General features: G+C 40.0%; 1 protein-coding gene across 4 annotated transcripts in view; it reads right to left on the bottom strand.

Annotated features, from left to right (window-relative positions):
- The window catches only part of unc5a (unc-5 netrin receptor A), a 144,737-nt gene extending 142,278 nt beyond the window's left edge, over positions 1-2,459 (bottom strand). For 2 of the 4 annotated variants that reach the window (XM_022195958.2, XM_022195964.2), the window contains exon 1: positions 1,808-2,459. In XM_022195958.2, coding sequence (XP_022051650.1) covers positions 1,808-1,907 — 100 coding nt within the window. In that variant the 5' untranslated portion in view covers positions 1,908-2,459. The remainder of the gene's footprint in view (positions 1-1,807) is intronic. The other 2 variants (XM_022195973.2, XM_022195981.2) reach the window with 1 other exon arrangement.
- Positions 2,460-17,066: the final 14,607 nt, after the last annotated feature.

The raw sequence follows: 17,066 nt of genomic DNA, 5'->3' as shown, positions 1-17,066 counted from the left end.
TGTACTTGATATATTCTATTCAGGGTCACTGAGAGGGCTACAAGTCTATCCCAGCTAGCGTTGAGTGACAGGCAGGGAAACACCCTGGGCATAGCTCCAGTCCATCACAGAGCGAACAAAGGAGCAGCAACACACCTTGTAGAATTTAAGGAGTCTTAAAAATCGACCTACAACTGCAGGTCTTTGGACTGTGGGAGGAAACCCAATGAACACAGCGAGGAAAGCAAGCTACCTCCACACAAAACCCAAGTTACATCTTGCTGAGAGGCAACAACGCTAAACCACCGAACCACAACACCAGCCACAGAACCCAGCAACCCTATCAAACACATCAGCTTCAACATGCATCATAAAATGACTTGTAAATACCACTACACTGCAACATACTTAGCTTGATGTATGAGGTCCCTCGAGCATGGCTGTTTGTTTAATCCTAATATATTCATAATTACACACTAATTAATGCAAGAGAAAGGCCCTCTTAATTCATCATCTCAGTGTCCTGAAGCAGGAGACGCAATTACACCAACTTTAACATGTTTGCCTTCTGTCCAAAGCAAGGTTAACAGTTTGGAAACAGGCATGAGGCAAATGATGTGTGGGATTCTAGTTGTTTTGGATACTCACCAGCAGCTTCCAGCTGTGTGGCACTGTGAGGATGATATTTAGCACCAGAGAGAATGAGTAAAAACAGTGTTTTAAAAATAGTCCAAGTGCTCAACTGTAAAATGATGCATTATGGGCAGCAGTGAAGGTGACTGCATTGATCAAATAACTAATTTGAATGTTAGATGGCTGATTTGACTGTGCAGGGGATTGAATATTAATGTCCAGCACTTTTGTTGTGTTGCAGAAATTAAGCTGGCATTTACACAGTTATTGCGCTTGGAGGAGGAGAATTGATTTTTTAAAATGGAAATGTAATAGACTCTGAACCTATAAAAGGTTTATATGTTGCTTAACTTCTCTCCTGTGTACTTCAGCTCACCTCACTGGTGGTGGGGGATTGTTTTGTGCATCAAAGCACATTTGCATGCAAGCGGGAGTGTCTGGCCAAGAGGCTACATCATAAAATGTAACTCATCAGTGCGAGCAGGTCGTCTACCAACTCAGTAAAGCTGTCACCATACTGCAAATGCAGCAGGAATGAGTCCTGGCCGGAGAGAAACGTGGAGTTGAAGGATGCAGCTTGCAGCCCGCAGAGCAGCCGGTTAGATGGATGAAAACACGCTCTATTACGCACTGCTCGCTCCGCTTTAAGCCTCCAAGCCTTCAAGATTTACCCACAAAATTATTAGGAAAGGTGTTCCTGGAGGTGGTTTATGTGACACTGAAAGAGGGCAGTATTCCCGAGCACTGCCTTTTTATTATTCACGGGCCCGTTTGTTCAGTCATCTCATAGTGCAGCCTTTCAAGCAGGTGTAGCCCCAACTTACAGTCACGACAGGAGGAATAAAATCCACGCGTAAACTTCTCGGTGCTGCTTAAAATAAAAGCAGCAACATGAGGAAGCCGGACAAAGACAGCGGATATCTGCCTCAAGTTTTAACCTTGGTTAGACACGTTGGAAGCCCCGCACTCCCTCTTTGTAACCTTGAAGGTGCAGGCTAATTGACGGGTGTTAGTGCTAGCAAATTATGGAACAATAACGACTGCCACAACAACGTGCGTTACGCGCCGGCGTTTCGACACAGACACACAAAAAAACAGCCGCAAACAACTTGACACGTGCAGCCTGCCTGTTTGTGTGCTTTTTCCACATGCACAAGAAAAACAACACAATTCGGAAAAACGAGTAAAAACTCACCAGCGGTGCAGGTGAAGCCAGCAAACGCGAGCCAGAGCACGAGGAGCGTAGCGCTGAACCTGCAGCGGACAAAGGGCCCCAGAAGTGAGGGCATCTTCATGGTTTTTATCACTTAAGTTTGAAAAGGCAGAGAGCCGAGACAAAACACTGGCACACTGGGCTTTATAAGGTCCGGAGAGTGTCCTCTGTAGCACTTATTCACAACGCCCAAGTCTCTTCCTCAGCACATATCCTCCTGCCGTACCATGGCCATCAGTATCCAGGTCGTGCGTCTTCGTTGCTCAGAACAACGCATCACAGGTGTGGTAAATAAACTGCTGCCTGGCTCTCCGCCGCCGCCGCTGTTTTTTTTTTTTTTAAATTTTACAACTGTAGCCCGTTTCCAAAAGCAGCTATCCGTTTCACAAGTCTCCCTGTGTGACTGAGCCGAGCAGCGGAGGCAGTTTCTGCCTGTTTCTTGCCACTTTGTGCAGCCTTCGCGCGAAAGAGTACCTTCTCCAAATGCGAAAATTGTATTGGCATCGGAGAAAGAACATCTGCTTGCACAGCAATGCTGGAGTGCTGAGAGTCAGGGAAGGTATCTACGCTGCGCTGAGCGGAGGAGCAAAACCAGGAACGGATTGCGGATTGCTCGCCGGGAACGGAGCGTCCTGAGCGCGCCCGACTGCTCCAAATCTGTCTCTCGCTCTCTCTCTCTCTCTCTCTCTCTCTCTCTCTCGCTCTCTCTCTCTCGCTCTCTCTTATGGAAACATTTACATATCTAGAATACGCACAACTAACCACATGCCAGCAAACGCACGTAAGGATGGAAATGATTCCATCCGCATCCTTGCAAGTGCGCTTTTCATATCCTCTGCCTTACATGAAAATGATGGATATGACATTCAGGCGTGCATGATAGGAATCACATCGGTGCTTTGCATACAAATCCGCCCTGATCACATCTGCATGTCATTGAGTTTCAGTTAAATATGCGTCTGGTTTTGTCTTGGGCTTTTGTGCGCGCTGCAGTGCATCAGTGACGGACAAACACAGACGAAGGAGCCTGAGGATTAGCGCTCCCATGAGAGTATACACCTGTCAGCAAACTCAGACCAGGATGTGACTTATGTTCCAGATAGCTTTTCCTCATTTTCTGGGGGTGTCAGTGGAGTGATTATCAGACTGTTCAGCCATGCCTTCTACAAGCGCTGGCAGAAATCGACAGCAGATTATTAATACACTTCAGAAGGTGGGGGTTTGTGCCTTTGTTTATCCATTTCTCCACTCCCACATGCTAGTCAGCAGAATAATAAGTGGAAGCACAGAACTGGACCACTGTCTTACCAGCTAATTACGGGGCTCATGTAGATGGATGATTCCTCAGATGGAGCTCAGCTATTATACAAACTCATTAAGCCTCCTCTCTATCCAGCATTCCTCGGTAAAGGTCAAAGTCGCAGACGGAGTGACAGTACAAAAGCACAGACACATGCATACATGCAGAAAACGCACAACCCCAGCAACCATACGGTGCACGATCCAATCTTGACAGGCGCCGTGAATGAAGGGATAAGGAAGGCAAATGCACAGCAGCAGCTAAATGGGAGAGAATGACTCAGCCTTGGTCACTTGTGAGGTTGCTCGTAATGATCCCTCTCATTCTACTAATCTGCTCTGAGTCCTATCACGCAGCACAAGCTGGAGAGTGTCTCTTCCAGTCACTGCATGTGCCTGTGTTTTTTTTTTCTCTCTCTCTCTAAAAAGGCAGCCAAGCTACATGCATTTCAAATGAGGATGTGAAAATATGTATACATAGATATTTATACAAGTGCACAGTCAGTCATATTATCCTCTTACACTGAGGGAATTTCGCTTCAGCTGTTTCAAGGCATTATGAGAGTGTGTTTCCTTGCTGTGTGTTTGCTGAGTCAAGGCAGGGCATGACCTCTTCCACAGTCTTCTGGGTCCGGCGTCTTCCTTCCCTTTTTCTCGCTCCCTCAGACAGACTACCACGAACAATCACAGCTCTTTGGGGAGTTGACACATTCAGTTGTTCATCGATCTGTGGTGTTGTAATTAATTTTCTCTCCGTCATTGGCTTGAGTTACAATATCCCGAGACTTGAAGCAGCGTGCTCTCCTGCAATCAATCACCAAAACCAAGACAGAATAACCGCCATCTCTCTTGTATCATCTTGAATTATTCACACTCGGCCGCGATCCGAAGAGACCGGACTCAATGACCTGACAAGTATCAAGAAAAACACGTGGCCTGGTTGTGTTGCTGCAGATGATCACTGTGTTTGTGTTTCCCGCATCCTCCCATAAACTGTGCAATTACACTCCCAACATATGCAACTATAAAGACAACTCGTCGATAAGCATTGATCCGAGGAAGGTGTCCTGCATGAAATTAATATTATTTATTGTTTACAAACAACTCAGGCTGTCCCTTGAGGAGGAGGCGGAAGCGGCGCGGGGCCTGGACTGTCTGCATTCCAGCACAGACTTGTGGAGAGAGAGACTGAGGGTGTATCAGCTTCCATCATGACCACAGCTTCACAGCCTATTGTTTTGTTTATATCAAATTAAACTGCAATGCTACTCCAGAGAGATATAATTGACCACAGTCTCAGATTAAATGACTGTAAAGATCTTAATAAGCCATCAGCGGATTGCATATTACATTGCAAACCACTTATGAGGATGCAGTCCAGTGAGAATGAAATTGAGGTTCAGATTTGCATGCCACAGCACTTTAGCCATTAATTACCATGCACAATGACTCTTTAATGATCAATAGTGTATCAATTTAATTAAATATTATTGATATGGGGCTAGAAAAATTAATTAGAAGCCAAACAAGTCCTGGTAATGTTGAAGGAGCACATATTGCTTGAACATCTCCAGTGGGTCTTCCAGACATAGATCATAAACGGAGAGGTGAAGGAGTCCTCCACCCCTCATGAAAGTGCACTGAATATACTCAGGATTCATGATAAAGATGTTAAAGCACACGTTATCTGTGTTAAAAAGCCGTCATTATCAACAGATTAGTAACACAACTCCTGATTATTGTATCTGAAGAAGCTCTCGGTGCACCAGTTTAAAAAAAAAAAAAAAAAAAAAAAAAAGTCAGAATCTGGAAATCCTATGGATAGCTGTGACTTTGTTTAATTAAATTATTTCACACAAGTGGAGATAAAATAGCCTCTGTGTGATCTCACATCTAGCGCCGTTGAGTGAGGAGGAAAAGCCAAATGAGAGATGGAGAGTTTAAAAAAAAAACAGAGAGGAAGAAAGCGAGGGGATGGTGAGGGGGGGCTGAAGGAGCCCACTGAAGGTCTCTCATTTCAGCAGCACAGACTGCTGATGAAGCTGAACTTCCAATATCCCTCTACTTCAGCTCTGATGATTTCTCAATTTTACAGATATGGCCCGAGAATATGATTTGATGAAAATGTAAAATGGGATAACCACCAAATCATATGAAATGGGCTGCATTTTTTCCCCCCATGACTATAAATCAAAAGAAGACACTTCAAAAATTAAAGTTGATTTGGTGTTTTTGATTCAAAGGAGACCTCGCACGACTTGGAGGAATCAAGGGGTGTCCTGTCACACCCTCGAATTAAGATCTTTCCTTTCATGCAGATTCTTCATGTTCTTGGCGAGTTCAAGAGCTTGATTGCTGAAAGGAAGCCCGAGCGATGTTCGAGTGTCGGGCTGCTACGAGGAGGGAACTCAAACAATTTATTCATAGAATGTGTTTCCATCCCAAACAGATTCGCCTAATCTAAAACACTGCATGAGTGTTTGGAAATATATGATGATTTCATTTTCTCTCAGTCTCAGGGTCATAAATAAATTTGCATTCTGTCAGCAAAATGGACTAACTGACTTGTAATTCATCAAACCCACTGCTTAGCCCTTAAACAGTTCAGCACATGGTAACCTGATTTTTTTTTTTTTTTTTTTACTCAACTGCCTCACAGCTGTGTTCTCTAATAGGTGCAGGAAGAAAAAGGAGCACTTACATTTTAAATACCTCATGAAACCATAAAATAAAGAAGAGAAATTAAGGCCACGAATGACACATTTTCAAGCAGACTTTAATTTGGAAGAAGTGCATTTACATAAGGAATACATTTTGTATGTCACTTTGAATGTAAATGTAAAGAAAGCTCGAAGAAACACAGACACTTAAAGCATGTCCAAATGAGGTGCGATTTGCTCAGAAGGGATCCGGTATAAAATAGAGCATTCATATTTTCTCCATTTGAAATGCTGCTTTATTAATATAAAGCCCTGGAAGCCTGACAAAGAATGATATTATGACTTTATTGCAACCTCTGCACCAGACAATGGGTGACAGTAAAAAGTGTCAAACTGAATTTTTTCTTTTTTTCCTCCCGCGTGTACATTTCATTATTCTCAAAAAGGAAAGATTTCCTGAAACGTGCTTCCTGAACTGACGTTCTCTGGTTGTTTTGAATGTCACATTGTCTAAGCGTGCATGTGAGAGGAGACTTTGAATGATGTTGAATGTTTTATGACTCCCTGCTTTTGTGTCAGTCCCTTCGTGAAGTTGCTGTGAGACTCCGGCAGGAGAAGCTCCTCCGCCACTGCCGGATCTGACAGCGTAGGAGTAACACATAGACGGGCCGCACTTAACATTTGAGGAGCTTCATTTCAAAATGCCATGTTTTACCACCAGGAAAATGTTACATGAAATGGATTACTTGAGATCAATAACGCCGGACATCAATTCTGGGCTAAAGGCTTAGAATTTCAAGTCCCATTATGCTTTTTTTCCATGATAAGTATTTCATATATATCCTTTACAATTTGCCACTTTCCATTCAGACATTTTAGTTCCCATTACATGCGGTTTTATTGCCAAGAGATACTTTATCTGGAATCATTAGTGGCAGCAAGAGGAAAAAAGCTAAACTATGGTACTTAAGTACAGTTTCAAACATTGCATTTTTTACATTCAGTCATAGCTACTTGTTGGGCTACAGATTAACATTTTGCATTTTCACAAGGTTTTTTTCATTGTACATTAACCTGATCACTTTTCAGTTAATAGGTTAATAATTTTGTATGTTCAAAATCAGAAAATTGCAACAACAAAAAAAAATGCCCAATGTAATTTCCCAGACTACAAAGTCACATTACAAAATATCCTTTAAGTTTAGTGAACACAGAAAAACTAATGATCAGTGTATAATACTGAACAGAAAACAGAGTTAATCAGGTATTCAGTTTAGGAACCAAACTATATTCTGTCCATCAGCTACTCATTTCAGGTCTCTTACTAATATGCTGCTGTACATAAATTGCAAATAAAGTATAGAAATTGACTCAGTCTCATCCAGCTGCCACATAAAAATGCAGATGAATGCATTAGTTGTAAAAATCAGGCAATACAACAATATGACACTGACAGAGGCCACTCTGCTTCCATGGAAGAGTTCATTTACTTCTGATACTTCATCTTTAACTGCTTAGTAATGCACTTTTAAGGAAGTAACATTTAGAATTCAGGACTTTTACTTGTAACTGTTTATTAGTTGTAATATACGATAGAACAAAAACTGTAAAAAATGGTAAAACGGTAAAAATATTTTGGTCACTGAAGCACCAAAAAATGCAGTTATAGACCGAAAACAACAACCTGAACACATTTTCTAGCCTCACTGTTAGACAGAGATGATGTCTCTGTCTAATGTAAAATCTGGAGTTTACAGATTAGTATAGACTGATGAAAACACATCCATTCACATTTCTTGCTTTGAAAATATGTATTTTCTAAATTAAAATTTTTAACAAATATATGTAAAATTACAGAACTATATATTAAAAAATATATTTGCAGGATAAAAAATATTTAACTCTTTCATCAATTACACAAAAATAAAAATATTTGTGAAAATATGATAAACTGAATATTGTATTTTATTTTTTTACCCCCCCCCCCCCAATTTCCTACTAAAAATGGAAAATTATAATTCTTCACAGTTAGAGTATTTTTAATTAACTGTCTTGTTTGATCATTTTTAAGTATCTCGAAACTACATGAAAATATAGGACAAATGAAATTTCAAATTTCATGAAATTACTTCTTTTTTGCAGTGATATCCAATCATCTGAAACCATCTTCCACCACTGATCACAGCTAAACTTTAACCGCTAGTTTTATCTAATCTAAGCTTACACAAATAAGCAGACTGTTAAATTTCTACACGAGAGTTAAATGTCTTCACACGTGTTTCCAGCTCTGATGGCATTTCTTAAAACAGCAAATAACTTCACTGCTATCTGGTAATATGTTTATGTTGTACTTTATCAACAGCAGCTATTTGGTAACATTATACATTTACATACATATATTAAACATGGTGTCAGATTTTTACTTCATTTTCAAATGCAGTGAGCCATTTAATTAACATGTAAGACGCCTGTCTTCGCCTCAAACTGAGAAGATACGAGACATGGGTTAGATCAAAACAGATGTGCAAATAAAAAATGTACGCTATTTTAGTTCACATTCAAAATAATGACTTCCAGTGACGTAAACTAGTTGTTTCACCCTGGTAAAAGTGTCCTATAACAATAAATGAGATGTACATTAGTCAAATCACAACTCAATACGCTCTTTGACGTTTGGCATGCAAATAGATAGAGTTACTATGTTAATGGGATGAATAGATTTTTCTGTCACACAACCCGGCCAGTTCAATGACACTTTAATTAACTAATATTTTCCGAACGTGCAGGTATGAGTGAGCCCTCAGTTAGATTTATGCTGCAATTACAGCACATTCCAGCAGGAAGGCATTTCTTGGAAACCTTGTTCAACGGACTCTGACATCGCCTTAATGTGATCCAGCTCTGCCTCTGACTGCATTTGTCAGGGGGAGTTTCAAAAATAAACAGCAAGAGACTGGACAACGCATGTATGTGTTTAAATCTTTATTTTGCCTCTCAGTGTCTGTTTGTGACACGTCCAATCTATTTGTCTGAACACATTCTTGGAGGGATGTCAGAACGGTATTGACAGAGACCAATCGGTGGGCGAGCACACATATTGTTCACCAGTCACACATCCTGCTCATTCAATTCTGGGAAATTGCTCAGCCTCAGAAAAGGTTGTCATTATTTTGTCACTCAGCGTCCCAGGTGACATTTACAGCGAATAGCCTCACTGGCCAAAAGGAAGCGACACAGAGAGAACATGAAGTCATGTTTTCAGCTTGAAAACAAAGCACACAAAGGATCAATATACTGATGATAGTATGATAAATGCAGTTTAACTGAAACCCTTAAAGGAGAAAAAAAGGACTGTGATTTAAAACTAAGGCAACATTAAAAGGGAAAACTGGCTGTTAAGAGAGTAAAAGGCCTTACTTGAGTCAAGAAGATGACTTGAACTGCGCTTAATTTTTAACTGAGGTTCTTATAAACTTTAAATAAACATTACATTTTTACCACTGGAGAATATTTTAGCTAGCTTGATTTTCTGTAGGGCAAAGATTAGAGAAAGTCTTTTTTTAACAACATTATCTCTACATACTCTTTTCTCACACTAACCACATGTTCTCAAGGCATTGCTGTGGTGTTAAGAGAAGAAAAAAAGGCAGCTTGTACGATGTTCTCAAGGCCGTGTGATTATTTTTCATGCTATGTGTCGTGTTTCAAAGGTGCTACCAAGTCTGTGCGGAAGACGCCGTTCATAAAACAGCCGCAGATTCCTTTTGAGTGCTGCACTCATGCGTCCTGTACTGTACCTGCCAGAATGACAGATGGCTGCATTACTGATGAAGCCAATTCAAAAAAATGTAGCCTTCAGTTTGATGCAGGGTAGTAGTGAAGGCTGCACCACAGCCTACCTGACTTTTTCCCTCCTGCGTTATCTAGACGTGCATGTTCAGGGAACGGCAGGTTGCAGTCCCTATCCTTTTAAGGTTATACTTCCTCAGCTCCCAGATGCATATTGTATATGTACAGTAATTAAATCACCCTGAATATTGTCGCAGAAGGTGAACCTGCATAGATTCATCAGCTGAAAAAGGCCTCTCATCCACTTACTGTTGACATGGCTGGATTTCTGAGTTAATGACTTTCTCCCAGCTATTACAAACTGAGTACAGCCCTCACAACTCTTAAGATGCATACATCACATTAGAATATTAATGGAAAGTGGAAACAATGACCCCGGCTGAAGAGCTTAATCACATGACCCGGGTCAACAGGCATCAGTGTTGGAGGCCTAATTCATTAAAGGAAATACTTGAGTGTCCTCTCGAGGCGAGCACTAAAACGAGTGACGCCCGCATCTCACCGTAATAGATGGCAGCTCTAACAGCTAAGCCTTTTCAGTAGTGTATTGTAGAGTTAGACGGATAAAAGGGATCATATTTCTGCTCTTTTGCACGTCTTCAGTTAATATTCAATAATGTGCTATAACTACAATAACTAATTCTCTGATTACAAATATAGCTCCATTACTGTTTATTATGCTGAATACTTACCTTTTTATTAGAACAATGCACATTTTACTTTTTATTCTGAGACCTTATCTACTTCTGTTTATATTTTAATTATTCTATTTAATGTCATTTTTTTCTTTACCGCTTAACAGACTTAATGTAAACAATTTCAAGTCAGGGATCAATAAAGTATTTCTGATTCATCTTTTTTCTTCTATAATTCAGGAGAAAAGCATCCAAAAGTGTGCATAGTTACATAAAATGTAGTTCAAGATTGTGAAAATATTGTACAGACATGAAAATGTGACGTTTACTTAAAATTGCACTTGTGTTCTGATCTCTAATATGTCTGAAATTGTGACTAGAATAGAGGAAAAGCAACATAATCAAGCTGCACAAACAGAAAGACAACCTCTAAAAACTAACTATGAAAAAAGCGAACAAAGAGTCTTTAAATTCATCTGCCTTCCATGTATAGACACATTAAAAGATGTGCTGTTGTGGAATTCAAATATAAATTAGGTTCAATTAAATTTGTGCATTTCAAGCATAAAGTTCAGGAAAAATATCCAGAGCATCAAATCACATTTTTGCCTCTTCAGTCCTGGTTATCATTTAGTAATTTAAAGTGCATAAAAACACTAGAAGCCTTCATCAGATTAGCTTAATATGCATTTGAGAGCACCGTTTTAGAGTAAATATGGCTCATCGCAACGAAAATAGAAAAAAATCGGAAAACTATAGGATAACTAATTCAGCCCTTCAATAACTCCACCACACATCCAAAGGAAAACAATCCACACAGTTTTTTGTAAGCCTGTGCAGAGAGGTCGTCTTAGAAGAGTTGGACCTTCCAGCAATCATGGAAAATAAGGCAGTAAAAATAGTTCAAAGAGCCATAACAGCGGTTCGCAGAAAATCCCTTTCATCATTTATCTGCTGAACCTCTCCATCAGCAGAAAGTGCTTTACTGGTACTGTACCATCATCACAAACAAAGACAGATTTAGCTAGAAAAAAAAGAGAGAGAGGGAAAAAAAAAAAACCACATGCGCCAGTGTAGTTATACGCTCACTAGCTGGGAACGGTAATGACAATTCCGCAAAGAGCTCACCTGCAATAGATGTTGATTAAGTGCTGTCATGGTAACAATAGCATGTGATCAGCTTTGCTTGACGCCTTCAGCATTTCCTGTTGCCAACACCTGAAGCATTGGATTAGTGAAAGCCTAAAGTGTGGGTTGTCTGAGAATGCCTGCGTGACATATCGTTAAATGTCTGCCGGCTATTGAGCTCGTGGGGTATCATCCGCAGCCCACGAACGGGGCTGAAATTGATGAATGATGCAGCTTGAAAGGACTTGTTTAGAGTTCAGTGAGACAAGCTGTCCCAAATAGATTCAGAAGATCACATGTCAGCAGGATACAGAGATTTTCTTACTGGACCAAGGTTGTGTGTGTCAGAGAAATTGTATCCAGCTTCCTGATGGAGTTCATTTTTCTCCCTCATGCCTCCTGCTCTGCTCCCCTTTACAGGATGAGGGGATTTATGAGAGGGGAAGACATATGAGGACAGAAGTAACAGTGCTATTTTATACAGCATGTGAGACAACACTGGCTAGACGAGGGCTGCTTGTGTGTCTATTTGTGTGTTTAAGGTTTACGATGCAGGGCAAAGAAATCCAACCGCAATGTGACGCTGATTAAAAATTCACTTGAACCGACTTGGTTTTAGGTCCTTTGGTTTACCCTTCCTTATGGCCGATTTTTGATGACTCCAGAAGCCATACGGTCGTTTCTATTAATGCTTTAAAAGTGTTTCAGCATTAAAAAGTGACAGATTTTGTAATTCTATGTGACAACATGGCTTTTAAGAGTGGATCGCTGCTCTTCCCACGATGGTGACATGATTCCATCCGCCTCAGTCTCAATTCTTCAACCCCACAGAGGAATTCTTTTCGTCAATGCAGTGGGAAGTTTATGAGTTCAAGCCATGTGGGAAGATGTCTCTCTTGGATGTAATGAATGCTGGATGCTTGGACATATCTGCAGAAGATAGCCAGGGATGGATCAGTCACATAAAAAAGATGATTTCCCTGGTGAACTGCAAGAGGTGTCTGGAGACGTGTGATGTGGGTGAGAACCTGTGACCAAATCGAGAAATGTATATTACTAATCGAAAAAATAAAGCAGAATAATGTATGTAGGAGTCACAGTGTGCTAGCGGTTAACTCATTTCTGAAACACGAGTTGTCACTTGACAATGATTTATTCCCGGAACCAAAACAAAGCTGAATTGTTTGTGAATCAGTCAATACTAACATCAGGCAAAACTATAAACAAAACAATTCACAATTCAATATATTTTATTGGCATGAATCTCAGGTTAAGAATAAAACAAAGCATACAAAACAGAGGATTTAGCTAAACAAGATGGGGTTTTTTTAGCATCGCAGTGCTTCACTGACAATAAAGTAACCATGCGAATCACATTTATGCTATTTAATCTGACCAGACAGCATCCCATAATAATAACAAATGTCGGGATCAACACCATTCTGCCTCGGTATGAAGTCTGAGCTGGAGCTTTGCAAAGAAGCACCCAACCTCCATGTAAACGTTGTCTCGTATACATTTTGTGATTAGATTTGGATAAAGCCAGGCCAGCTGTTTCCCCTTTATTCTAAATTGTACAATAAGATATAAGCAAACCTTCTCCTGGTGCTAAATTCAAATTTAATCAGCAAACATCATAGTGGGGAAAGCAGGTATGGAACAGTTCCTAATGTTAAACACTTTCCTTAAAACATAATGTCAAGACCAAAAAATTTAAATTGTAAATTCACTGTAATTTAAATTACAAGCAGTGCAGAGGTTTTGAACTCAAACTGTACTTAGATACATCGATCTTTTAGAAGTATTCTCCTAATATTTATACTACTGTACACAGACATTTATCGAGTAATAATCCACGCTAACTGCAATCCAATATTTATTTCCTTTCACTGAACTATAGTAGCTGTAAGCTTTGCAACTTACAGTTACTATAATATCAACATTATTGCAATATCTATGGAGAATTTGAAAAAAAAATAATGTAATTGAACACAATCATCTTTAACTTTGATGACTGTTCATTTGGTCTATTTTGGCAAATGAATTATGCTCAAAATAAAGTGCAGGGAGGTGAAAAGAGACAATCTGTAACCATATCTGCATGCTGTATATTAGTTCTCTGTTGAAGTGTGAAACTGAAACTAGATTATTTACAAGATTATCATGTGACAGACAGACAGACAGACAGACAGACAGACAGACAGACAGACAGACAGACAGACAGACAGACAGACAGACAGGCTTGTTTTTGCACCAACATCCTTGTGGAAAAAAAAAGAAATAAAGGTCTGATTCATCCCCAGTAAAGTTGACTGTGAGCGAAGCACCTCAGGCTCGGGGCAGTAAAAGGATCTAAATCAAAGGATTCTACCGTTGAAGACAGTTCTCAGTCTATTAAAGCCAATATATGCCACTTAGTGTCTAAGTTACAGCCCATCTGTGTGGCATTCCTGTTGCCTGCATTAACTTTGGATCCCATAAATCACATCAATACTGCGCAGACTTTAATGCAACTGACAAACTTTAGAGCCGATTCGGTCGTTATTGTGCGCGCTGCATATCACCGTGATTCATAAGAGCGGCAGTGAAAGTACAGAAGCATGCCTGCATTGTGTGAGAAGGTACTCTATGCCTTCTTTTTATGTTAATGTGTAGACAGAGTGGGGAAAAAAATAATGAAATGAATTTCGAAGAGTGCACACTCTGTTTCCAAGACGCGGCGTATTACTTTATTATATCAAGTTTTCTGACTAAACATCGGGATGCACTAAAGGTGACACTAAAAAACTGGCTTGTCACTTAAAGAACGTAGTTTTCTACATTCAGGTTTATTGTTGCTATGGTTACTTAAGGCTATTTATATTCACGTGGCCTTCAGGTTCATGTCAGGTTTTAGCACGTTTATTTATGGATCATGTTTGAATTCGTGTGGGTCCTTTTTTACTTATTTAATTACCAGGAATTTTTTGTTTTGGATGTTTGTTGTAATTATGTCAGTGGTTGTCTTTTTGTTAATCATGAACTAAATTCTGAAATATACAGGCAGCAGCTATGATATGTATAAATATCCTATCACTATTCTATTTAGAACTGTATATCACTTTAGTAAAATCCCACTTTTATGTGCTTCACTTAGAAAAAAATGCAAAGTAATCTTTTATCTTCTAGCCTGGGAGAGGTTAAGTGTATAAGCATTCTTATGGTTTCATACCATGTGCAAATGTACAAAGAAACATTTCACAACATGTCTCCTAAGTTGGCAGCTTTGTAGATTTTGCAACATTGCTGCAAATAAATGTAATAAAAGTGGATTTTGAGAGACACGCACCGAAATAGATAATATATTTGTCAAAAATTGAAATTACTCCTCTTTTTCCATCTCAACTTGCCATATTGATGGTGTGCAAAGTCCGATAATAAGATATTACATTATCAGTGAGCGGGGCAGAGAGGTCAGCAGCATGAGAGCGCTGGGTGGCTGTAAGCTTTTAAAATCTCCAGCATCTTCCTCTTCCTTATCACGCATTTTAAATTTCAAACACTGAATGAAGTTGGCTGAGTGTCAGAGAAGCCGATATGACTGATGCATCCTTGTGGGTGAGGGGGGATTGGATATTGAGTCTAAAATGCCACGACAAGTGAGTGGCATGTGCTGCTACACACACACACATGGCGATGGGTTGGAAACAACATCAACAATGCGTGTGTAATGACGGTGACAACAGTGTGAGGCCTCGGTGTCTGACAGCCCATTTTATATCGCAGATTACACCATCGAGAGTTAATGATGCAGTGCATAAAGTGTTTTTTAGCGTACAGCACGGTACAAATAATTGCTCTTCACATTAACCAAAAGCATGAAATTATGGTTTTCAAAAAATGTAACTTTGGAATATGGCAGCGTTATAAGATTAAGGGCTTTGGACAGCATCATCTATTATCCAGAGAGAGAGAGAGAGAGAGTTAAGTGAACAGAAAAATAAGTGCTGTTTCAAGCCCGTCTGAGCCAAGCCCAAATTAACCACTAACAGTTTGACCTACTTCATACCCATAGGGGCTGATTTTTTTTTTTTCATATTTGCTGATGAGGCTAAAGAAGAAAGTTGCATTAAGTGCAGAGAAGAAGGCTAGTCTTTGAAAAACAAATAAGCAAAAAAACTGAATAAACAGAGCTTGGTCTGACTCGCTCAGCAGCCACATGCATTAATAATTTTAAACGGCCTTCTGACCTTTGCCTGATTGGACAACTAATGTGAGATTTGATTTTGCTGTGTTAATTACAGTAAGATATGTTTATGCAGGAGTACTGGCCTTGGTGTTCATGCTGTTTATAGTGTGCGTCATCACAAACATTACCTGAAATAAAAAGACCTGACACCAACTTTGTCATTTAGCCAGTGTGAGGATAATCTATTTTTCATGGCATGGAAGTCAACGGGGATTTAATTTTTATTACTGCTAGGCATCCAATTTTAGTGTCAGATCTATGAAAAACTAATATAAACACAAATGTGCACACACACACAACCCAGAAAGTAAACAATGTTTAGGAAAAACAAACACCGCTGCAAGCCCCGAGAGGAAATCGAGGCTCAGAACTAAATTGTTGGATGTGGTGGCGCTTTCCCCCAACGGCAGCCCAATCTGCTGGAACCTATCCCCATGGAGGATTTCTTATGAGCCATATGATCTCGCAGACGCACACACATTCTATTACTGGATGTGTATTCATCAGACCGTGGTGCCATTAGGACCAACTCAGGTTAGTTTTTTTTTTTTCCCCCGTGGCATCTGGAAAAGGCAGACATCCATCAGGAGGTTGTTATGCACAGCTCACTGAAAGTTCTGCTGCTTTTTTTGGAATTCACAATGCGGTGTCTCACAATGAAGGATTTGTTTTACTCATCGCCAGCGTGGCAACTTTGCAAGGAATAATCGTACGGGATGTCAAACACAGGTGACAAAGCTGGTCAGATGTTTGATCTCTTCATCCTAATGTGTGATATTTCACAGGAAAAACTCATTTTCTCCCTTTAGGACGCAAGTCACCACTTCTCGCGTCATCCCCGTTAACCCCTGAAAAAAGCTCGGAATAGCAAAGCCTCACAGTGTGTAAAACAGGACAGTTCTGTTTTAACACCTGTCATACACCACGCAGCAGCTGAATATTAAATATTACTACACTGACTGAGTTTGTGAGTGACTTATAGCATGTGACACTTCATCACTCGTTCAGGAGCTGCTCAAGACCTGCGGTATATTGCAGGTTAACATTTAATGATTTGCATTACGTAACTGCATGTCAGCGGCTTGACTTGGCACTTTTTTTCTAAATGACACGACACGTTAGCCTCATTGTTGTGTAAAAATGCAAACATTGTGACATCTGGAAACCCTCTCTGCTGCCAAACAGTGCCAGACGGACACATTTCATGAAATCTGCAACATGGAACCCAAGCTTCGAAACAGGAGATCGTCGTCTCTCATGCTAATTTTGGCACTTTCCATTTGTCAAAGGAAGCATTGGACTAGTTGAGACATGCACGAACACAGATGATCAAACTGTGTAATGATCACATGTGAATGAAAGCCTAAGTTGTGCTTTGCAGTTCTTTGTTAAATTCTCACCATGAAATTGAATCAAATGAAAAATGGGTTCCATACCATCGT

This window comes from Acanthochromis polyacanthus, chromosome 10, assembly GCF_021347895.1.
Source record: "Acanthochromis polyacanthus isolate Apoly-LR-REF ecotype Palm Island chromosome 10, KAUST_Apoly_ChrSc, whole genome shotgun sequence".
Classification (NCBI taxonomy): domain Eukaryota; kingdom Metazoa; phylum Chordata; class Actinopteri; family Pomacentridae; genus Acanthochromis; species Acanthochromis polyacanthus.
The sequence above is the reverse complement of the archived record's forward strand: the minus strand, read 5'-3'. Positions and strand labels throughout refer to the sequence as shown.